The sequence below is a fragment of the Tachypleus tridentatus genome, chromosome 1 (genome assembly GCF_004210375.1).
Source record: "Tachypleus tridentatus isolate NWPU-2018 chromosome 1, ASM421037v1, whole genome shotgun sequence".
Lineage (NCBI taxonomy): Eukaryota > Metazoa > Arthropoda > Merostomata > Xiphosura > Limulidae > Tachypleus > Tachypleus tridentatus.
Window position 1 is genome coordinate 126910181 of NC_134825.1, and position 21762 is coordinate 126931942.

At 33.7% G+C, this 21762-nt stretch overlaps 1 protein-coding gene across 4 annotated transcripts in view; it reads left to right on the top strand.

The window, feature by feature from the left end:
* The first annotated feature begins 679 nt into the window (after window positions 1-679).
* The window catches only part of LOC143222944 (uncharacterized), a 39944-nt gene continuing 18861 nt past the window's right edge, over window positions 680-21762 (top strand). For 2 of the 4 annotated variants that reach the window (XR_013012595.1, XR_013012596.1), the window contains exons 1-2: window positions 680-811; window positions 7226-8883. Coding sequence is in view for 2 of the 4 variants with exons in the window: in XM_076450180.1 (XP_076306295.1) it covers window positions 7268-8883 (1616 nt within the window). In the remaining 2 variants the exon portion in view is untranslated. The remainder of the gene's footprint in view (window positions 812-7225; window positions 8884-21762) is intronic. The other 2 variants (XM_076450180.1, XM_076450188.1) reach the window with 2 other exon arrangements.

The following is a 21762-nucleotide window of genomic DNA, read 5'->3' on the forward strand; positions in this document are numbered from 1 at the left end:
TGCCAGTTTTGAAACTTTGTTTGTTTGTTTTGGAATTTCGCGCAAAGCTAAACGAGGGCTATCTGCGCTAGCCGTCCCTAATTTAGCAGTGTAAAACTAGAGGGAAGACAGCTGGTCATCACCATCTACCGCCAACTCTTGGGCTTCTCTTTTACAAATGAATAGTGGGATTGACCCTCACTTTATAACGCCTCTACGGCTGAAAGAGCGAGTATGTTTGGCGTAAAGGGGATTTGAATCCGCGACCCTCAGATTACGAGTCGAACGCCTTAACCCACCTGGCCATACTGGGCCATTTTGAAACTATGTTTGAATACCAAAAATTACAGCTCTGTTTCAGCCAATGCAACACAATACAAGCTTTACAAAATATTAAACACTAAAACAATGCCTGGTCAAATAGAGAAACGGTTAAATATTTTAAAAAATACAAAAAAATGAACGTTATTAATAACGAAGTAAAAATATTGCAATAATAAAGTTATTCACATGAACATTATTAAAAAATTCTCCAAGAAATAACAGTAATTCATAAATAAATAATCATATGAGTTGTTACAATCATACGTTCAAACAAATCAAATGTCTTACAAATATTTCACTTCACGTGAAGGTAAAATGCATGCAGTAAAATACAGTTATATTAAATTGTTGCATTTTATTTACTAATACAAGATGGCGCTTTTCAGATAACATATAGTGCTTTCAAGGCTCATCTATTATTAATGTGATGAGTATGTATGGTAAATATGTTAGTTATTCTTTTTCAAACGCATGAAGTAATTAATTGTTTTGATTTTCTGTTCAAAAAGTGGGTATTCATTCTTTTGATAATTTTTGTGAAACCGAGTTAAATGTCTTTTAAAATTGCTAATTGCAAGAAATATCACAAATACATGTATTGTGAAAGAATGTAGCCTGAACTTACTCTACTGTCTGTAACTTATACTGTAGTACACACTGTAGTAATATCATTAGTATACAATAGTGAGTAGTGTAGAGATTGGTGTAGTCTGGATCAGCCTAGTGCAGTGAATCTACTGTAGTTGACTTTAAATTGTCGTAGTCTCGTAGAATACCATATATACAAGACAATAAATCATTGTTTAGAATGTGACTAGTGTAACTAATATTAAAAATTAAACAAGCCCGCGATGGTTTTATTGTTTTGAAATTTTTACAAGTTCAGTTATTAATAATGAAGTATTCATTGTGATAAACGAAATAATAATTTGATCTAAGTGAGAGTATTTTTTTCTTCCCAATTTCTTATGGTATCAGCTCAGATGTTTTTTAATCATACAATAAATATAACTGTAAAATTGCTTCACTCAGCTCAGTTTGTTTGTCTATGTTTGTGTTAAATATTTCTTCTAACATTCAGTTGTGGGTAAGAATTTACCCATCAGTTTTACAGATTTACTTATCTACATAAATTTTAATCCTTGTCAGTGGCAATAAAACATAGGTTGAAAGGAATAATCTCAGTCAGTAAAAGTTTAATATATTGCAGCCAATTCAAGTTTTGCCAAATCTTAATGACTCTTATCTTGAAAGTTTGAGTCCTGAAACCATACTTAACCAAAACTAACATGTAGGTAATGTGTAAAACATAACATGTTAAAGTATAATAGTTTTAAACTAAAGAATATAGTACATCTCAAACACACACACACACACACACACACACACACACACACCAGTTTTCTTAACATTGTATGTTATAAATGACTAAACATTTCAGTGTACACTTTCAGAACATAAGAAATAGTGGTATAAAATTATTTAAACCATTAACAGTAATATTTACACAGTACCACAAACCAATCAATGAAATTAAACATGATCATTCTTGTCTATGTTCAACTACACACAAATACAATGAAAGGTACAGGATATAAGGAAATATTGTCCATTTCAGGAATAAGAGCAGATGTCATTATCTTCCTTTTTTAGTACATTTTATGTTTGACATATTTTTTGAAGTTACTGAGTATTACAAAGGTTAAATAACTGGTGTTTGAAATTGGGAAAAATAAACAGTGTGTAAATTATCCAGTACTTCATTTGGCTTGCTTCCATTGTTTTAAAAATCATAATAAAAGCTCATACTAACAGCAGAGAAACAATTCCTAAATCTCACACACACGTGTGTGTATGTATATATTTCTAGTTTTTGTAAAACACCAGTTTGTATCTGATGAAGATTAAAGGAAGAATTGTAAACTTTGTAAAATTTTATTACAGTGAAGTTAGTTTTTCATATTGTAAATCCTAATTACTTGTTAATAATCATAAAACTTTTGATGTATGAGATTTACCTTTTAAATATTGCACTGCAAAAACTAATTGGGCAGTACACTCCCTTAATAATGGGTCTGCTCTCACTGTATTTGTATTTGAATATTATGGTACACTATTGCACATAGTTTAGACTGGGTGACTAATTCAGTTAATCAGTGTGAATAGTTGTGTATGAGACTTGATTACTTCAATTGGTGTAATAAAGCATATTCAGTTAAAGTTACCATTAAATTGAGTTAATATCATGAAATTAATCAACTAATCAAAATCAATATTTCTGATTATCACTGTTTTCATTTATTCCAACTATTAATAAAATATTGCCATTATGATTTGTTCCTTAATATTTTTGATAAATTTAAGGTTGTTCAGCTCAATCTTTTAGAGTTGCAACTACACTTGAAAATAATCAACTAATAGATATTGTTTCAATTATTTCAAGTCTCATGAGAGTGAAAATAAATAATTTGTTAAATGTCTTTGAATAATGAACCAAATGATTAATCAATTAATAAATTCCATTAATCACCCAACTCTAATATTGTTTAAAAAATTTGGTAACTAATAACCAGCCAGTTGATTCAAAATGTTATTGGGAAATTCGTGGTTGAATTGAATGTTGGAAGTATCAAGTTTATCAGATTCATGACTTTTGTTTAGAAGTTTGCACAAATTCTAAGAATTTTATATATTATTAAAAAATTTTTAAATTATTCACCATTAAAATCTAATAATTTTAAATGTAAATAAAAAATATGTAAGCTATGAGAATGTATAGCAGTAAGATTTAACATTTTCTAAGATGCTGGTTTCTTTAAAAGAATTAACATTACGGTCAAACTATGTACAGTTATTTTTTCACAATGACTTGTGTATTTAGAAAAATAGTTGTTTAAAAGAAAACTTAATACTTTTTGCTGCACTTTATTTCAAGGCCTAGTGAAAACTGGCATTGATAGCCTGAATGTAATGATGTTTCAATATATCAATCACATTTTTAATGTTGCATTACTTCTGTTAGCAACCATAAAGATACAATAAACAACAATATGATAAATATATTATAGTTATCATGAAAAGTATCAAGTTGATGAGGTTGATATGAAAAAATAAAACTGAACAAGTCATTGTTCAATCAAATAGTTTTAGGTGATATAAAGTAATTCATTATAGATTTTAACATTGTGCTTAGAACCAGTGGCATGAACCTTCAAAGATGAATGGTTATATAATGTAGCATTGGTGATATGAGTTTTTGTATGAGACAATTCAACTCATCTATTTCTAACCATATCCATTGTTGATGGTGTGCTCAAAAAGTTAAATATTACTCAATGTGCTAATGTGGAATATTAATTCATGTGCTACATCAGTAACAAAAAACTTGTGGCTGGATTTTACAAACAAGCTGCAGCCCATAAGCTACTCATCTTAGTAGTGGTACGTTAAGCATTGAAACTGCGATGAAGATTAGAGGAAAACCATTACGTGAAATAGTGAACCTTTCTACCTGTTGTTTGTTTGGATAAGAAAGTTTGAATTTAAATAAATATGGAAATAATTAATAATTATAAACTAAATTTAAAAACCAATAATAATGCTAGTGTAAATGTTTAATTTCAAATATTTAGGAAATAATTTTTGTATAATGAACTGATATGGAATTCTCAAATTTAAATGATCAAAATTTCTGAAACCCACATACATTTTAAAAATTCATAAACTATTATCAAACCAAGCAAAGGGTTTTGTGTTATAACTAAAGTTATTGTACTTAATCTAAATAAAATTTACTTATTTTCAAAATCATATCTTTATACAGTAAGGAATCTGATAAAAATGCACCTCCTCAGTTACTTTTATATGTAAAATGCAAAATCAAAACTCTCTTCAATTATAAATGTGTTTAGAAATTTAAGTTGTAGATTTATATTCATGAAAAAATATTTTTATAAATACAAAATCAGTCTTAAGAGTTTCTTATGACTGAAATCAAATGTTTAATATGTGTTATGATATATATTTATAAATTTAGAAAGCGGGAATGTTTAGGCTAAATATATTGAGATTGTAAGTAAAAATACATTTTATAAGTTTCAACTGAAAAGATTTGATAAATGACAAGTAAATATTTAATAGTATATAAAGGTCATTATAAAATTTAAAATCTTTGTCACTTATTTAATTATGGCAATCATTTGTTTTGTATTAATGATTTAGTTTATATAGTAAAATGCTTGTGATTGTTAAATACAGGTTTTCCTATAACACATTTTCAAAAATATGTTGAAAGAGATATATAACACATTTGTATGCCCCCCCCTTCCTACTGTATGTTGTATAATAGAAATTTTAATAAGTTTTTTGCTTTTTCTGGTTTAAGGATGTGGCACTATCCATGACTGTGGTAAACATTAACTTATTTTAAAAATAAACACTCAGTAGCAGCAGAAATGGAGGTGAAGTGGCTGTAAACTCCCCATTAAAATGCTTCTTGTTAAAAACTGTTGTCTTGCGAAGATTAGTTCAGATTGGCCCATCAATCAAAAAGTAGTTGAGTAATAAAAGGACACACAGATATAGATACTGTTGCTTGGGGTATGTGGATGGTTTTTGCCTTTCTCTTTAGTATTCTTGAATTCTCATCTCTTGCAAAATGCTATGCTTTGCTTATTACAGTTGTGTTAGAACTTTCTGTGGATCTCCTTCTAGATAATGCTGTTGCCCAACATTGATTTATGTATTTGTTTTATATCTAATGCCATTATATTCAAAGGATATTCCCATATTTAGGGAATTCTAAAATCTAACATAAACACATCTTTACAATTTGAGTGAATGAATATTTTGTCTTAAAAAAGGCTGTTACACACCCTTTTTAAAAGTAATACATTTTTTTGGTGGCATCAAACTACCTGCAAAATGCCAAACAGTATCAAAATGTATTCTTGATATATTTGATTCCACTTTGACTTTATAAAGGCTATAGTTGTCATTTAACTTGAATAATTCTATATTCAAACTTTTTAAATATAATATACCCAACCCTCTGTATGTCACGTTTTTCCCAAATGCAACTAAATATTTTCCTCCTGTTTTATTCTTTCTTGGTTAATATTTTATTATGAATGAGCTTGTGATGCATATGCCCAAAACTCTGATTTTGGAAATTACCTCAACAGACTTCATCAATCATAACTGGGTAATATTTTTATAAGGTCTAGGCAGTATTTTTATAACTGAGCACTAAATAAAACATTTGAACTTTCCATAAAAATGATATATCTCACATTTAGCCAGTAAAAATTACAAAAAAGGAGTAAATTTCAAAAATAAAACAATCAAAAACCAAAATTATTTTTCTTTCATGAAAATCTCATGAGTGTTGTAATACAAAAACAAAGCACTCTCATTGATAACTGTATCTACAAAGAAATACTTCAATAAAATTTACTCTGCAGTGTAATGCTGTGACGATAGTTCATATTTGAACTAACAATTCAATAATTATCCTTTTTCTCACAGATGGTAAACATTATTGGATATTAAGTAGGAGTACATTGATATAGAATTGTCTGACAATTCTAGAAAAGGCTGCAGGCCTGATATTTTGGCCTCAGGCCCAATAGCCTTCCACAGGAACTAGCAGTTATACCTGCTCAAAGAGCAGATATTTCTGGTAGTAAGAACAATGCAGTATATGACAATATCTACAAAATGGTGTCAATATTCCTAAACATTTGACCTAATAACATAAAGACCAGCAAATGTTAGTTCATTTTTCTTGCTGTTTATTCCCAGACCTGTTTGCTCTTACCCTTGGTCTCAAAACATATGTTTTTGTTTAAAGTTAATTTTTTGTGAAGTTTAGTAAAATTCATGTTTTAAGTTATGTAAAGTTTCAGACAGACTTATCTCATTGTTTTGTTGTAATTGACAGAGAAGAAATAGTTTCTGAGATGCAGTTAACTTCTGTACCTTTTTAGGCATAGAAAATTTGTTTCCATACTGCAGAAAGTTGAAAAGATGCAAGAAGTTTTTCAAAAGTTTTTATTCTTTTGTAAATATCTGTACTAACAAATCCAGATATAGTTGCTTTAACTCTCCTTCATTGTTTAGTTATAGTACAAATAAAAAAGGTTTTTTTAATTGAGTAGAATTAAGTAGAAATTTTCAAGCTATATTAAAAGTGCTAGATGTATGTCACTGTCTTTAATTTTGAGCTGATAGACAGCAGGGAAGGCCACTAATCAAGAGCACCTACTGCCAACTTTTCAGCTTGTTAACATGTCCTTTTCCTAATATTGATATTTCACTAATCATTTCTGTCCCCTGCTAGTACAGCGGTAAGTCTACAGATTTCTAACGTTAAAATCAGGGGTTCAATTCCCCTTGGTGGACTTGGCAGATAGCCTAATGTGGCTTTGCTGTAAGAAAAATGCACGCACACTAACCATTCCACTGTGAAGCTACAATGTGTAGTAATATTGAAAGGAATATTCTATAATTAAAGTTGACAAGAATATCTTGTCATCATTTAATGAGGTAATAAATGACGTATCAAAAATCATTACTGAATAATAATGTAAGTCGGAAGAATCTCAATTAGTTTTTAGAATGTGTATGTTATCACATGTATTTGATGACTTATGCATCAAATCATTTGCATATGATGTTGGAATTTATTTTTGAGCAGTTGTCCAGAGTATTAAGTTTAAAATATTAATCTTTGATAGAGAGAATACCACAAAAAGTTTTATCATTTTATATACAACAGAATTTACTTTCAGAAAAGTAGTTTACCATTATTTTTGTAAAAGGCACTTGTAACATTCTAAGACTATATGTTATTTGTAATGGTTTTTATTTATTTTCCTTCTAAAGCTTATTATATATGAATGTTTTGGGTTCCTTCTGAAAGGTTCCAAGCTCTGTTGAAGACATCACTGCCTACTGAAAACCCATGGCCACTAATTTCGCAGGCAATGAAAATTTACATTCAGAATTAACCAATAGTTCATATTGTATTCCTTTGTCAGCTGTGACGTCAAATTTGTGGTTTGACATGAACAGGTCCAATGCTAACCAAGATCTAAAGGCAATGGAATCTAATTTGGTCTTTAATCTTAGGACACTGAATGAAACTCATGAACTGAGTACTGCTGAATCAAATGCATGTTTTAACTTGAATAGAACCAATGCTAACCAAGAACTAAAGGCAGACTTGTATCTTAATATCAACAGATCTGATACTAAACAAGAACTGAAGGATCAGTTTCTGCAGAATATTCCTCTAACCCCAGAGAAATCTCAGGAACAAAAGAAAAAAACATCATTCCAAATAACAAGTGTAACAGTTCAAAGGGCCAAGTTGAGCACTAATCCTTCAGATGATCTTTATCAGCAAAATTTAGAGGTTTTAAACAGTTCAAAAAGCATGGATGTGGATAATGGCTTGTCTTCTGAGGACACAACAAGTGGTAGCAGTAATAGTAGTATCAGTACTAGTAGCAGTAGTTGTAGTATTAGCCCTAGTACAACTATCAGTAATATAACAGAGTTACAGTTTCTCTCCAGTCCATCCGTTCCAATAAAATCTGAACCTCTGGGAATGAACTCTGTGGAAAGTATTGTTAATTCAGAAATAATGGTTACCATTCCTGTCAATGCTGTAGCTTTATCTGAAAGTATATTACAACCAGAAATGAATCAACAAGCATTACCATTAATAACAACTTCCACCACACATAGTGTGGCCAGTGATGTTCCCATGACCCCACTGTCTCAGCAAACGCAAAGTCGATTCAAAGTTGTGAAGCTGGTAAGTAATGAGCCATTTAAACGAGGACGTTGGACTTGCACCGACTTTAATGATCCACCAACAGTACAACATGATGGTGCTAAGTATGAAATGTCTGCTGAACTAAACAGTAGTACAGTGATATCTAGTTCTAGTAGCTTAACAAATGCTTTAATTAGCGAACATGGAATTGATGATTTTAGTGACACTTCCCATTTTTATGTAAACCAGACTTATCCACCATTGCCTACTGAAGATCTATCTTCAACTGTAGGTGGTCACAAAGACACTCGGCCAGTATACAGAATTATTCTTCCAGTTGGTGATGCACCACAAATGTCTTCAGTGAGTGTGATTCCGTCTCTTGGAGTCCAGACGGTACATGCTGTAGAAGGTGATTACTCTCTAACCAGCACTTTCCCAGATCAGTCTGTTGCTCAAGAGCCTGTCCTATCTCAGCCTACCAAGAATCTTTCAGACATTGTATGTAATATACTGACAAAAGAGCTTTCTCCAACTCAGCTATTGGACATTTCTGAATGTACTGACCAGACATTAACAGGGCATTTAAAGCAGCAGGAGTCCATAAACATTATTGATGCTCCATCAAACTCCCAAAACTTTAATTCCCCAGGGTATGCAGCTACTAATCAAACCTCAGTGTGTCATAATACTGATGGACCTGGAAAAGCCCTCAGTACATCTGTACCTCTTCTTGAAGTTCTACCAAAAACCCTTGGTGTAATACATGCTGTTGAAGAAGATGATGATAAAGAAAGGTTTGTTTCTGCTTTCACTCTTTTGTTTTTCCGACATACTATTTTTATTTACTTAAATATATTAACATTATAATGTAGTCATAACAGCTCTTATCTGCAAATTTCATACTAAACATATTACTAAAATTAACAAATAATTTTTTTATACTTGTTAATTAGCCTGGTTCATAACTTTTATTAACATAAAACTGTACAATCATAATTTACAGTTGAAAATCATATTCCCAGAAAGTTATGGTTAATTGTATTATGGGCAATTTTTGGTATAACTAATAGTGATTGTGGTTTAAAGTTTGCAAAAAAAATACATGTATCACATATTTTCATATGTACTTTTGTAGAACATGGTGATGCTTCTAATCGTATCTTGTTATGTACAATTAGCAAAACAGTCTTTTGACACTGGGGAATTCCTTGTGCTTTTCGATGTAGTCCTTATTTTTAAAGATTGGATCAGTGAAACATGTAGTAAATTATAAACTAATCGGATTGATTTTTTTACAAGGTGTTAGGGTTAACAGTCCAAAGAAATACAGAAAAGCATTTCTCTTTTAAATTAATTTAGTTTTCAGTATTGCTTTACTATAAAGGATTTTTTCTTGTGTTATTAATTTTATGGAAATTTTTTGTTATAGAAACGAGATGAAGTGGTAAAAATATAAGTTTAATCATTTTTATCAACAATAATGCTTTCAAGTTCTTGTTCTAAGGCATTAGCGGGTGTTAATTGTATTGGAGCATTTTCTTACTTGACAGTCTTATTAGTGTTGAGGCAAAAATGCAAAACTTTGCTTCATTGTAGGGATGTGTAAAGTTTTGCATTTGAAGAATGGAACTTGTGAAGAATTTAATTCTAATAGGTTTTAACCAAAGAAGAATATTTATTAATATGTTAATCTTGCTGTATATTCCCAATATCAGAGCTAATCAGGCCAGTTGGGATACAAGAAACATAGTAGTAATTGAGACAATATTTACATCATCAGGAATATTACTTAAAAAAAAAAATCTTCAGATAGGGCAGTCAATATTTTTCAAACTTTCTCATTCATACCTGATTTCTATCTAGTTAAATAGAGCTCAGTGAGAGGAAGAATATGATACTTAATTTTTCAAAATATGTTGGGTATATCAAAAGTAATGAGTATTTGAATGTCAAAAGTTGGGTAGTTTTTTGACAGGATGATTGATTATAATGAAGACCTTTTTTCACTCCATTGAAAGACTCTTCATGTTTCTGATTAATTTTTTTATTGTTAAATATATTTAACTTTTTTTTTTTGCTTTTCACACCATAACTTTTAGTTTTGTGTGAAATAATGATCAAATAACAGTAATTTATTGTTTAATTGATGTTCAAAGTCAGCCAAGACCTCAATTTGGAAACATATCAAATTTTCCAAAACATTTTAACAGACATGGGAAGTTTTAGTGAATGAATTCAGATCTTGCATGCAGCATTTTGAAGCTAAGAAAATTCTCTATCTAATGGAGTTTATTTCAAGTAGATAAGAAAAAACCTTGCAAGGTGCAAGCATTTCTTGGGCACTGTATCAGCCAAAAAAAATGGTGCCACAGGGCATCCAAATGAGAAACACATAACACGTTCGTGCTTATTCCAATGTCGATAGAAAATTGTTATGCAATGAAAACAAATTGAATTTGATATCGTGAGAATTTTTTCAATAGATGTTAGATGTAATTTTTAGTTTTGGTAGTTTCAAGAACAAATATATCAAGATAAAAATGACAAATTGTGCAACGATTTCCCCATTATAAACTTCCTGTCAAAAATGTCATTGATAGAACTGACTGTTTTACTTTAGATATGATTGTCGAAATAATTCTAAGTACTTAGAAAAGGACAAGTACTTTTATGGTTTTATCTATGGAGAATTTTTAATTTAAGAACAATAATGTTATTCCATCCTTTATGAGAGCATGATGTTGTGTTGATTGTAGTACTGTATGCAGTTTTGATCTCTTTGTTATTTAAAATATCAGCATGTCTGAAAGAGAGAACAGAAAGGGTGTTCACATTTGTTGAACAGTGGAGTAAATCTTTAAACTATGGATTTGTTTGCTTCAGACCATTGAGAAAATTAGGGGAATCTATTTAGGTGTTCAAAATTGTTAGAGATTCAGATTTAGATAATTTTCCTCTGAATTATCTGATTGGACAAAGGAAAAGTTGTTATAGTAGTAGGTTTAAGCTGTGGAAGCCTGATGTATATTTATTTTACAATGATTATTTCTTTTTTTCTGGTCTGAGTTTTAAAGTAGTTGATTTTTTTTATAATGTTGTTTGTTTGCTTAGCTTGAATTATTTTAAAATTTTGTTTGACAAGTGTATAGATCTAAAGAATTATATTTAAGTTGATTGAACATCATTAGAAAAATTTTGGATTAGATGCGACTTTAGTATATCATTTTGTCTCGTATTTAGTTACCAATAATTCTCATGTTTTACATACAAAACTGTAACTTTCTCCACATGACTCCACTTTCAAATCAGACTACTGTACTATTTTAGTATCGCATCTGCCTGGAACAGAATGCTTGGAAATAAGTTCTATTCATCCAAATAATTCTTTCAAAATGAATTAGTTTTGAATAGATCTTGTTCTAGGCAGACATGTGTTCCAAAGTTTATCAGGTATTAGTAGTTAGAGGAAATAATAATGCATTTTAATCACTTAGGTTTTAACAAGATCTACACTGGTACAATTAATTTTTGATAAAAATGACTAAAATTCAAGCTTTCTTTGCTTATAAATAGTGTGGTTTTCATGCAGAAGTGGAGGTATAGAAACTTGGGAACACAATGGATGTTTGTGTTAAAATTGAGGCACCAGACGTTGAGATGTTTCACTGGTACTGTCTTTAATGAATGATAATTTAGTGTCAATAGGATATGGTAAAAAGGTATTTAATTTGTAATGAAGTATTCATTTGGATTATTAGAATATACTCCGACATTTTGTTATACTGTTCTGAGGTTTGTAGAATTGAACTAATTGTGTATATTCTGTTTATTACTTTTTGATAACATAAAAATGTTTTTTTTTTTAAACAGCTATTTGTCATGGAATTGGGAGGTTTAGTTATGTGGCAATATCGCATATTTCTCTATCACACGCTAAAAATTTCATATTGGTAGAAGCGGCGCCTTTGTTCGAGGAGTCTGAATAGTATATTAGTTTGATTCAGTATAACCTGACCTGTTTTTTGCTTCGTCAAACTTTTTAGTGCAAACCGTATGGTACACAATGACATGTCATTGTCATCACGTGACGACTGGCTTCGATTTCATCTTTAGTTGTTTTTTTATTTATCTGCAAAGTATTTCATACAAACAACACTTAACCCACGTGTAATTTCTTTAAAAATTGCAAATTACCTTGAATATAACTTGTATTGGCTTTCTCGACCTATTTGGGTTTAAAATGCGCATGCTCATATCATTAACAAACTATATGCTTATCACTTCGTGAACACGCATTCAGACGTTTCTGAATGTTTGGTTAAATGTGCTTTATTACAACATCACATTACTTTTCAATAATTTAACGTAATGCATTTCAAAGTCTGCTGTAAACACCTTTTAACTGATTTGTTTTCTTTGCTATAGGTTTTTTTTTCGTACGAGTTTCTTTGTTTCAGTTCGTAAAACCTATCATATATTAAATACACATAGCTATTTCATACTCTTTGTTATTATAAATAACGTTATTTACCTTACGTGTAGTTTTATTAAACAAAATTACGTCTACGTGAGCTTCATTGTCTGACCGCGTAATTGTTTTCAAAGAGACCACAATTTATCGATCTAACGCATGTATGCAAGAAAACGTAGCTTAAGTGGCGTGCATGAATGTGATAGAATAAGGAAAATTCAAGCGAATGGCATAAAAACTGCTGCAAAATATTTTGCTGATTGCGCCTAGTAATATAATAATATACAAGAGGGAACTTTCAGTAAGTACAGCACTTTAAATTATTTTAGACAGGATAAGGGTAAATTAATCTTCGAGACTTTTGTTTTCCTTTTTTACCAGCAGTATTTTTGTGCGCCAGCAATACCAAGCGAAGAGCGCGCGAATACCCGATTCTATTTTTATTACTCATCAGGATCTCTACCACACTACCCTCAAACTGAAATTATTTTAGGTAGGCAGAATTGGAGTAATTTAATCTATGAGACCTTGAGCGTGGCCAAAGAAGTAATCAAAAGGGTTTGACCTCCTGAGTCCAAAACTGTAGTTAGATCTTAAATCGATCAAGGGATGCCGGGGCTAAGAACTAAAATTTTGTACTTAAAAAAATTTGGAATTCTTCTTTTAAGCTTCTATGTCTCGACTAATAATACAAAAATAAAAAGCTCAGTATTTTCTTTTGGAGTCAAAGTTCGGGGAAGAATATAGCTTGACGTAATCTAGTGTCCTCCAGTGGGTCAACGGTAGGTCTATGGACTTACAACGCTAAAATACGGGGTTCGATTTCCCGCGATAGAGACGGCATTGCTCTCTTAAAAAAAAAAAGTAAGCTAAGAATCAGCCCAGTGGTAGTCCCTCAAACATGCTCTGCACTTTTAGGTGTGACCGTTTTGTAAAAAATGTTTTACCTTTAACTCATATTTTCCATAAGATGTCGTTTAGGTTGAAAATATCAAAACAATGAAATATGACTCACCCCAATACCTTAGTCTTGTGCACACTTATGAAACGTGTCAAATGATCGTTTTGTTTTGTTCCATAATTCTAACGTGTTTTTTTTATATCTTCGGGTTCCTTTAGCCAAGAGCTTAAAATACCTTTAACTTGCTCTTACTGTGGTTTGTACTGTTGTATCCCGCATAGTTGTTAAAGTAGGCAAGGAAGATCTGCTGGAAGGAAATATCCATAGTTGCTATTGTATCACACAGCTAATTGTAAAAAATAAGATAAATTCAATACTGATATTAACCGTCGTCCTTCAATACGTTAATTTGTTTCATACAGTTTGAATATAACTTTCACCCTTAAATTTGCTAACTTGCAACTCTCGCCCACTCTCCCCATTTGCTGAATTTGGGTTTCGATACTCGTGATGAGCACGACTCGGAGAGCCCATTGTGTAGCTTGGTGCTTAAAAAACAAAGAAAAACTTTATTTAATATTTTTAATATGTGCACAGTTCTTTACTTTTTAATTCTCCCTTTTTCATTCTGTAATAATGAATGCGTTAGGAACTTCGAACGTATTAACAATTTGTTTTTCATGTCTAGTGTAGTAGTACATTTATTGACTTTACATTGAGCAACTGGAATTTGTTCTGCGTGCCAATTTGCAGTCTTCCCTGGGTGACACCACTCTTACTGTCTCGCCAGACGAATCCGGCTGTAACTGGTCGACTTTACTATGTAATATAGTGTTTCATTGAGTTTGAATTATTTCGTGTAAACTGAACTTTATATATGTGATATTGTCAAGGTGAGTACACAGTTTGACCTGCGACAATATTTTTATTCCTATATTTTTAAATGATTCTAAATTTTTCATTTAGAGATGATGTTCGAGCATTCAGGCTTTGCCTTTACAAACACTAGTGAACTGTGAATTTCATATAGTTTTAGTTTAACGGGTTTCGGTCAAGACGCAATGAATTGGTTGTTTTCGTGTTTAGGAACTTGCGCCAAATACTTTGTCCTTTGAGTCGTCACGTTATAATGTGACACTTAATCCTGTTTTTCTTTGGTAAAAGACTAGTGGTGGTGCTTTTGGTCAGTTGCCTTCCTCCTAGTTAGTAATTCAAAATGAGGGATAATGGCAGATAATCTTACTAGCGTCATCTAAACAACAATAACAGAATTTCTTCTTGATGTACTAATGTAAATAAACGCATGAAGTGAAAAAAGAACTTTGATAACATCATAAAGCTCGGGTATCAGATGTAGCCTTCCCATTAATAATAAAAAATCCTGATCACGTAAAAAAACACTAAAGTTCAACGCACGGAGGAGTTTATGGAGATTTCTGGAGGAATGACTTAGAGGGTTTAGATTCAAATGCCGATCCACCTTTGTCGCTTTCAGTGTTTTCCCAGTTAATAGATATTCATTTAAAAATTATTAACATATGTAAATTCGTTTTTATTTCTGCTAGATTATACTTATAAAATTCATTGTTCACTGCAGTTTAGAATTTTTACCTTTTGTTTGTTTTTGACTTTCGCGCAAAGCTACTCGAGGGCTATCTGCGCTAGCCGTCCTTAATTTAACAGTGTAAGACGAGAGGGATGGCAGCTAGTCATCACCACCCACCGCCAGCTGTTGGACTACTCTTTTTACCAACGAATAGTGGGACTGACCGTCACATTATAATGCCCCCACGGCTAAAAGAGCGAGCATGTTTGGTTCGACGGGGATTCGAACCCGCGACCCTCACATTAGGAGTAGTTTCTTAACCATATGGCCAAGATTTGGTGGAAGACTATATTTGGTGATTTAACTTGTTTTTTTGTGTGTGAATAGAATTTTCGTAAAAGAAACTATTAACAATAAACAAATTCCACTAACTTCAAAAGTGTTTGAAGCTAAATCTTCAGCAAAGATAGAAGTATTTCAAATAATAATAAATGTTGCGTGTTAGCAGAGCATCAGTATAATTTTTCTTCAATGCACAGTCGGTTGTTAATGTTTTAGTTTTTTTAATCTATTCAGAGCCAAGTATCAATAGCATTCTTTTTTTTTTTTTCTGCTAAGAGTAAGTGATATAAACGATAATTAGAGGTGAAGCTACAAGTAACTTAGTAGTTTTGGTAACCACTACGCTTGCTAATTAGCACACCTGAACTGCTTTGAAGTAAACGTTTTCACCAGACAATAATAAAGCTATTGAGAGTAAAATGGCGTTTATTACTCGCAGTTTGTATGCTTTGTTATACTGTATATAAACGTTGTTATAAAAGATGTTTAAGGTAAGATATTCATATTAAACCCTTAGCAATGTCAAGATCGGAAAATATTCAGCTTCATTGCTTGTAACTGAACACTCAGGCTTGCCATTGCCAGTTCATTTACTTATGTTTCTTTTATTTGTTGGGGAAACGAAAGTAATAAAAATTATTCTTTTAGGCTAAATTTTACATCTCTTAGGAAACATCTACCATTACTTAGGTTAAATGTCGAACCACGGAATTTTTGTAGTGACAGAAGCGATAGCAATATAGCTTGAAGTAAAACTGACATTTAATGTTTTGTCTCATGCACAACTTTTTTTTTTTTTATATTTCATTGAGTACCAGAGTGTAGAGGTATGTGCAACAAATGGATGTCATAATGCTAAAGGCGGAATTTAGCTGAAATCGCAGTCTGTTCAAATGATCTTTTCACTGGTGAAATGAGTTTTGTTTATTATTTGAAATAGCTGTGTCTTGGTACAAAGACTAACTGTCACAACCTTGTAGGTGGCCCGTCATGACCAGGTGGTTAGGGCGCTGGCCTCACAATCTGAGGATCGCGGGTTCGAAACACCGTTACACCAAACATGCTTGTCCTTTCAGCTATGGTGGGACGTTATAATGTTACGGTCAATCCCAGTATTAATTGGTAAAAGAGTAGCCCAAGGGTTAGCGGTGGGTGGTTGTCTTCCTTCTTGTCGGGCATGGCCAGTTGGTTAAGACACTCGACTCGTAATCCGAGGGTCGTAGGTTCGGATCCCCGTCACACCAAACATGCTCGCCCTTTCAGCTGTGTGGGTGCTATAATGTTACGATCAATTCCACTATTCGTTGGTAAAAGAGTAGTTCAAGAGTTGGCGGTGGGTGGTGATGACTGCCATCCCTGTAGGTTTACACTGCTAAATTAAAGACGGCTAGCGCAGATAGCCTTTGAGAAGCTTTGCGCGGAAGTCAAAAACTAACTTATGCAGGCTTCGAACAAGTAACTCGCTAGTGCGCACGCGTACCAGAATATAAAAGTAAGGAATGAACGTTTTCAAGTGGCAGTGCTTTTGTCGATTGCGAAATCAAAATATCGATTGTTTAGTTTTGGCTTGTGTTTAGCATAGTTCACGGCTTACAGTCAATCCTTTTGTTTAACTTGTTCAGTTTTAATAAACTGTTGGAGATTGTGGACAACGTTACTGTCTCCGACTACTTTTATTTACATTGAACGATTGAATACTTTAAAAAAATATTGCTTGTTTATATTAGAATGTTTTATATTTTTTCAGTGCAGATAAAAATAGTGCCAGTGGTTTGCATGTGACAATTGACGTTTTATTAAGCCGCGTCTCATAGAATGACTCTTGAATTTTTGTTTTATTTCGGTTACAAATGTTTAGTTCGTAGATCCGCTATTTCTTGACCGATTTGAGATATAATTATAGTTTTGGACTTGGGAGGTCAAACACTTCCAATTGATATATCTTATCACGTTCAGTGCCTCGTATGTTAAGTCACTTTAATCCTACCTAAAATAATTTCAGTTTCATTGCAGAGATTCTGGCGAGTAATTAAATCGAATCGGGTACACAGGAACCCCAAATTTGGTATTATTGGCATACAAAAGCATAGCCACTAAAAAAAAAAAGGGTAAAAAGATCTTATAGATAAATTTACTCTAATCCAGTCTTAAAGCATTTCAAGTGACGCAGCTACTGAGGGTTCCTTCTTGTCCTTTCAGGAGTTTTCTTAACCCCTAAATACATGTAACATTTTAAGCAACCTATGTTAGAGTAAGGCTACCTTTACTGAATAATTCAATAACCTGATTGTACGAAGCTAATATTTGTAAAAAAAGTCTTGATCTGTAAATACTTCATCATTTGTATATTATATGGACATACCTAGTGTTTCATAAGTAAAGTCGACCTCAAAAATGTTTTGACACTTGTACATTTTGCACACATATCCTATAGATAATACTGTTTTAAAATGTCCATAAACTTGCACACGTTAGACGAGCACTCGGAGCGCATATCTCCGCCACGTGTTGATCATATTCGGCTCTTTAAAAAACAACACGAAAATATTTCCATCTTTATCCACAGACATGGACAATTAGGAATAATATTATACATGTCTTCACCAAATTTCATCAAAATCCAGTGAATGTTTGCTGAGTTGTATAGCAAAGATTAGTGTGCAAACTTTGTCTGCATATTAACATTCACGATATCAGAATCCCTCGATGTGGATTCTTGTACGTGGTGAGGGGACCTCCCAGAGAAGGTTCTGTTTTTACAGCTTACCTCCTCTGGGATCTAATCATTCACCTGCGTATTTGCCGTGCGTGGTAACCCGTGAAGGGAAGGAGAGGATCCTGGTGGTTGAGGGGTCCAACTCCAACTCCGGTCTTGGGGTGCCCCTCCCAGGATCAATCTGCTAGTCCATTTGGACTAGGGTCAACTGAGTACCAGCATAGAACGTCCAAAACGGGTGTTGTGGACATTGTGTCTGACACTGGTGTTCACGAAATCCTGGCGTCGCTGCAGTACCATTAAGGCACTGTAGTGCGTCCCACTGTAGAGCTCCATGGTAGGTGAGGTCAGTGGGCACCGAAAATTTTTCTATTTATTATGGATACTTTTAAAACAAAAAAATAACACAACTTGAAACCATCGAGAAAAACCCGACTTCTGGAAAACGACCACACATTGATGAATCTGTACAGCCTAACTCACCACTTGAATCTGTCCCGCGATTCTTAATTTTACATTCCTTAAGTGACAAACCTCTAGGGCAGATGTCCCCATTTTTTATTCAGAAGGGCTTAGAAGGGTTTGCTGGCTCCCCTAAATCGGTAAAAAAGCTACATTCAGGAGACATTCTGGAACCAACTAGTGTTCTAATACTAACATTTACAGTACCACGTCCTCCCACCACAATAAAAACAGGGTATCTGAATTGTAAGGTGCGACCTTATATTCCAAATTCCTGTACAATGTTTCCATTGTCAACAATTTGGCCATTCAAAACAACTTTGCTGTGGTTCCTTGACCTGTGCCCGTTGAGGTGGTAAGGACTATAATACCACTGAATGCCAACTCAAACCACATTGTATAAACTGTAATGGTAAGCATCCTTCTAATTTTACCTCTTTCCCTAAATGGGTAGAAGAAAAAGAAGTACAACGTCTCAAGTCAGTTAACAATCTCACTTACACAGAGGGTCGAAAATTATTATTACCTATTCCAACCAGAACTTATGCTGCTATAACCTGTTCTACTACTACAATAGGAGTCCAAACAGACCTTACCCTATCCCCTACACAATCTTCACCAGCAAATCTTAATGAAACACTTCCCAAAATCAACACAGTTCACGAATCAGTGTCTCCTTCCATCTCTGTCCTGATCACACCTTCCAGACATTGCCGAAGTTCACCTTTTTCAAGTCAAGATGTTTCCATGGGGTCTCCGTCTCTTGATACCCCAAAAATTAAACAAACCACTCGTCTGCGCTCTCAATCATCAGTACATGTAACAATAAATTCAGACCCGACCATTCGAGCTAGAGCAGAATCCATAGAGGGCAATAGACCCACATCCAATAAGGAAAAAAACGTGGTCGTAAGCAGAAGGACTCTTTACCATATTCTCCTCTGAAATAATTATACATGGCGACACTAATTCAATGGAACTGTCGAGGTTTCCAATAAAATGCGACTGACATCAAAGATCTGATTGACTTATATCATCCTATATGTCTTTCTTTGCAGGAAACATTTCTACAGCCTACAAATATAGTTTCTATCTGACACTATTCATTATAGCAGAACGAAAGGCAATGTGTAGGACGGAGACATGGGGGAGTTGCAATGTTGGTTGATCAGCCCACCTGATCCCTGTCATTGACCACACCCTTGGAGGCTGTAACCATCTGTGTCTCCTTGGGTTGATCCATCACTATTTGCTCTCTATACCTTACACCTGAAATGCATTATAATAAATCAGACGTCGATACCCTCATTAAGCAACTGCCAACCCCCTTTGTAATCTTGGGAGATTTCAATGGGCATTGGCCCCTCTGGGGTGACTTCCGTATTGATATGAGAGGGTGCGCCATAGAGCATACACTCCTGAACCACAACCTGGCTCTAATCAATACTGGCTCTTACACATATTTTCATGCACCTAGTCAGTCATTTACAGCTATAGATCTTTCTGTCTGTTCCCCTTCACTACTCACTCACTTTTCCTGGGAGGTTGGCATTAATCCATAAGAAAGTGATCATTTTCCCATCATCTTAGGAGAGATTGGCCGTGATCAATACTACCCGACCCATGTACCTCGGTGGAAGTTTGTCCAGGCCAACGTGATTCTGCCATCTTATGTAAATCATCCATAGATGATTGAATAGCAGCAGTAACCAACAGTATTATACAAGCTGCTACTCGATGCATCTCTAAAACCTCGACATGTTCCCCACGGCATCCCCGCCCTTGCTGGAATTCTACCTGTTCTATAACACGAAAAACTCAGAAACATGCTTGGGATAAATTTCGAAGATACCCCATGCTCTCAAACCGCATTGCATTTCAGCAAGCCCGTGCACACGCTCTGCAAGTTAGATGTCAATGCAAGAAGGAATCTTTGATTAAATACACCTCCAGCATTTCTTCAACCACCAGCACAAAAGTTATATGGGATAAGATCTGGAGGGTGAGTGGAAGATATACTTTTGCCCCCCTCTCTGTCTTAATATCTGATGGCCACAAAGTTGCAGATCCACAGAGCATTGCAAATACTCTAGGGGACTTCTTCTCTCATGTAACTAGCTCTTTGAACTTATCCCCTTCCTTTTTAGCCATTAAAACACAGGTATAGCATCTGCCTCTTTCCTTTTCAACTGACCATTCCTATGACTACAATCGCCCTCTTACACTGATGGAACTCAAACTTGCAATTCATCGGTTTGGAAATACATCAGTTGGACCTGATAATATACATTATGAGATGTTACGCCACCTTTCCCAGAACTCTCTTACTATTTTTCTAGCGGTCTTTAATCGGATATGGCAGGAAAATGTCTATCCAGATGCTTGGCGACAAACTATCATACTCCCTATTGTGAAACCTGGGAAGGATCCAACGATTTCTTCGAATTACCGTCCAATTGCTTTGACAAGTTGTCTCAGTAAGATCTTAGAGTGGATGCTTGCCTCATTTGGTTTCTTGAATCAAACAATCTCCTCTCACCAACTCAGTGTGGGTTCTGAAGACAACGTTCAATGATAGACCACTTAATTTGCCTTGAAACATCAATCAGATAAGCCTTTTTAAGGCGACAACATCTTGTTACTGTTTTTTTTATTTAGAAAAAGCTTACGATACAACATGGAGATATGGCATCTTGCAAGACCTTTCATTTGGATTGTATGGCAACTTACCACTTTTCATCAAGCAATTCTTAATGAAAACATCAATCAGATAAGCCTTTTTAAGGCGACAACATCTTGTTACTGTTTTTTTTTTATTTAGAAAAAGCTTACGATAAAACATGGAGATATGGCATCTTGCAAGACCTTTCATTTGGATTGTATGGCAACTTACCACTTTTCATCAAGCAATTCTTAATGAAGTGCCAATTCCAAGTCTGTGTGGGCTGAACACTTTCTCATTTTTTCCCACAGGAACTTGGGGCCCTTCAGGGCTGTATTCTGAGTGTCACACTTTTAATTATAAAAATTAATGCCATCAGTGAACAGCTACCCCCTACAGTTGCAAACGGTCTTTTTTTGATGACTTTCACATCTCTTCTCAGTCATCAAACATGAGGTTTATTGAACAGCAGTTACAAACTGCAATCATTCAGATACAGAAGTGGACCACGGCAAATGGTTTTAAACTTTCACTCTCTAAAACCGTTTGTATACATTTCTGCCACAAACGGGG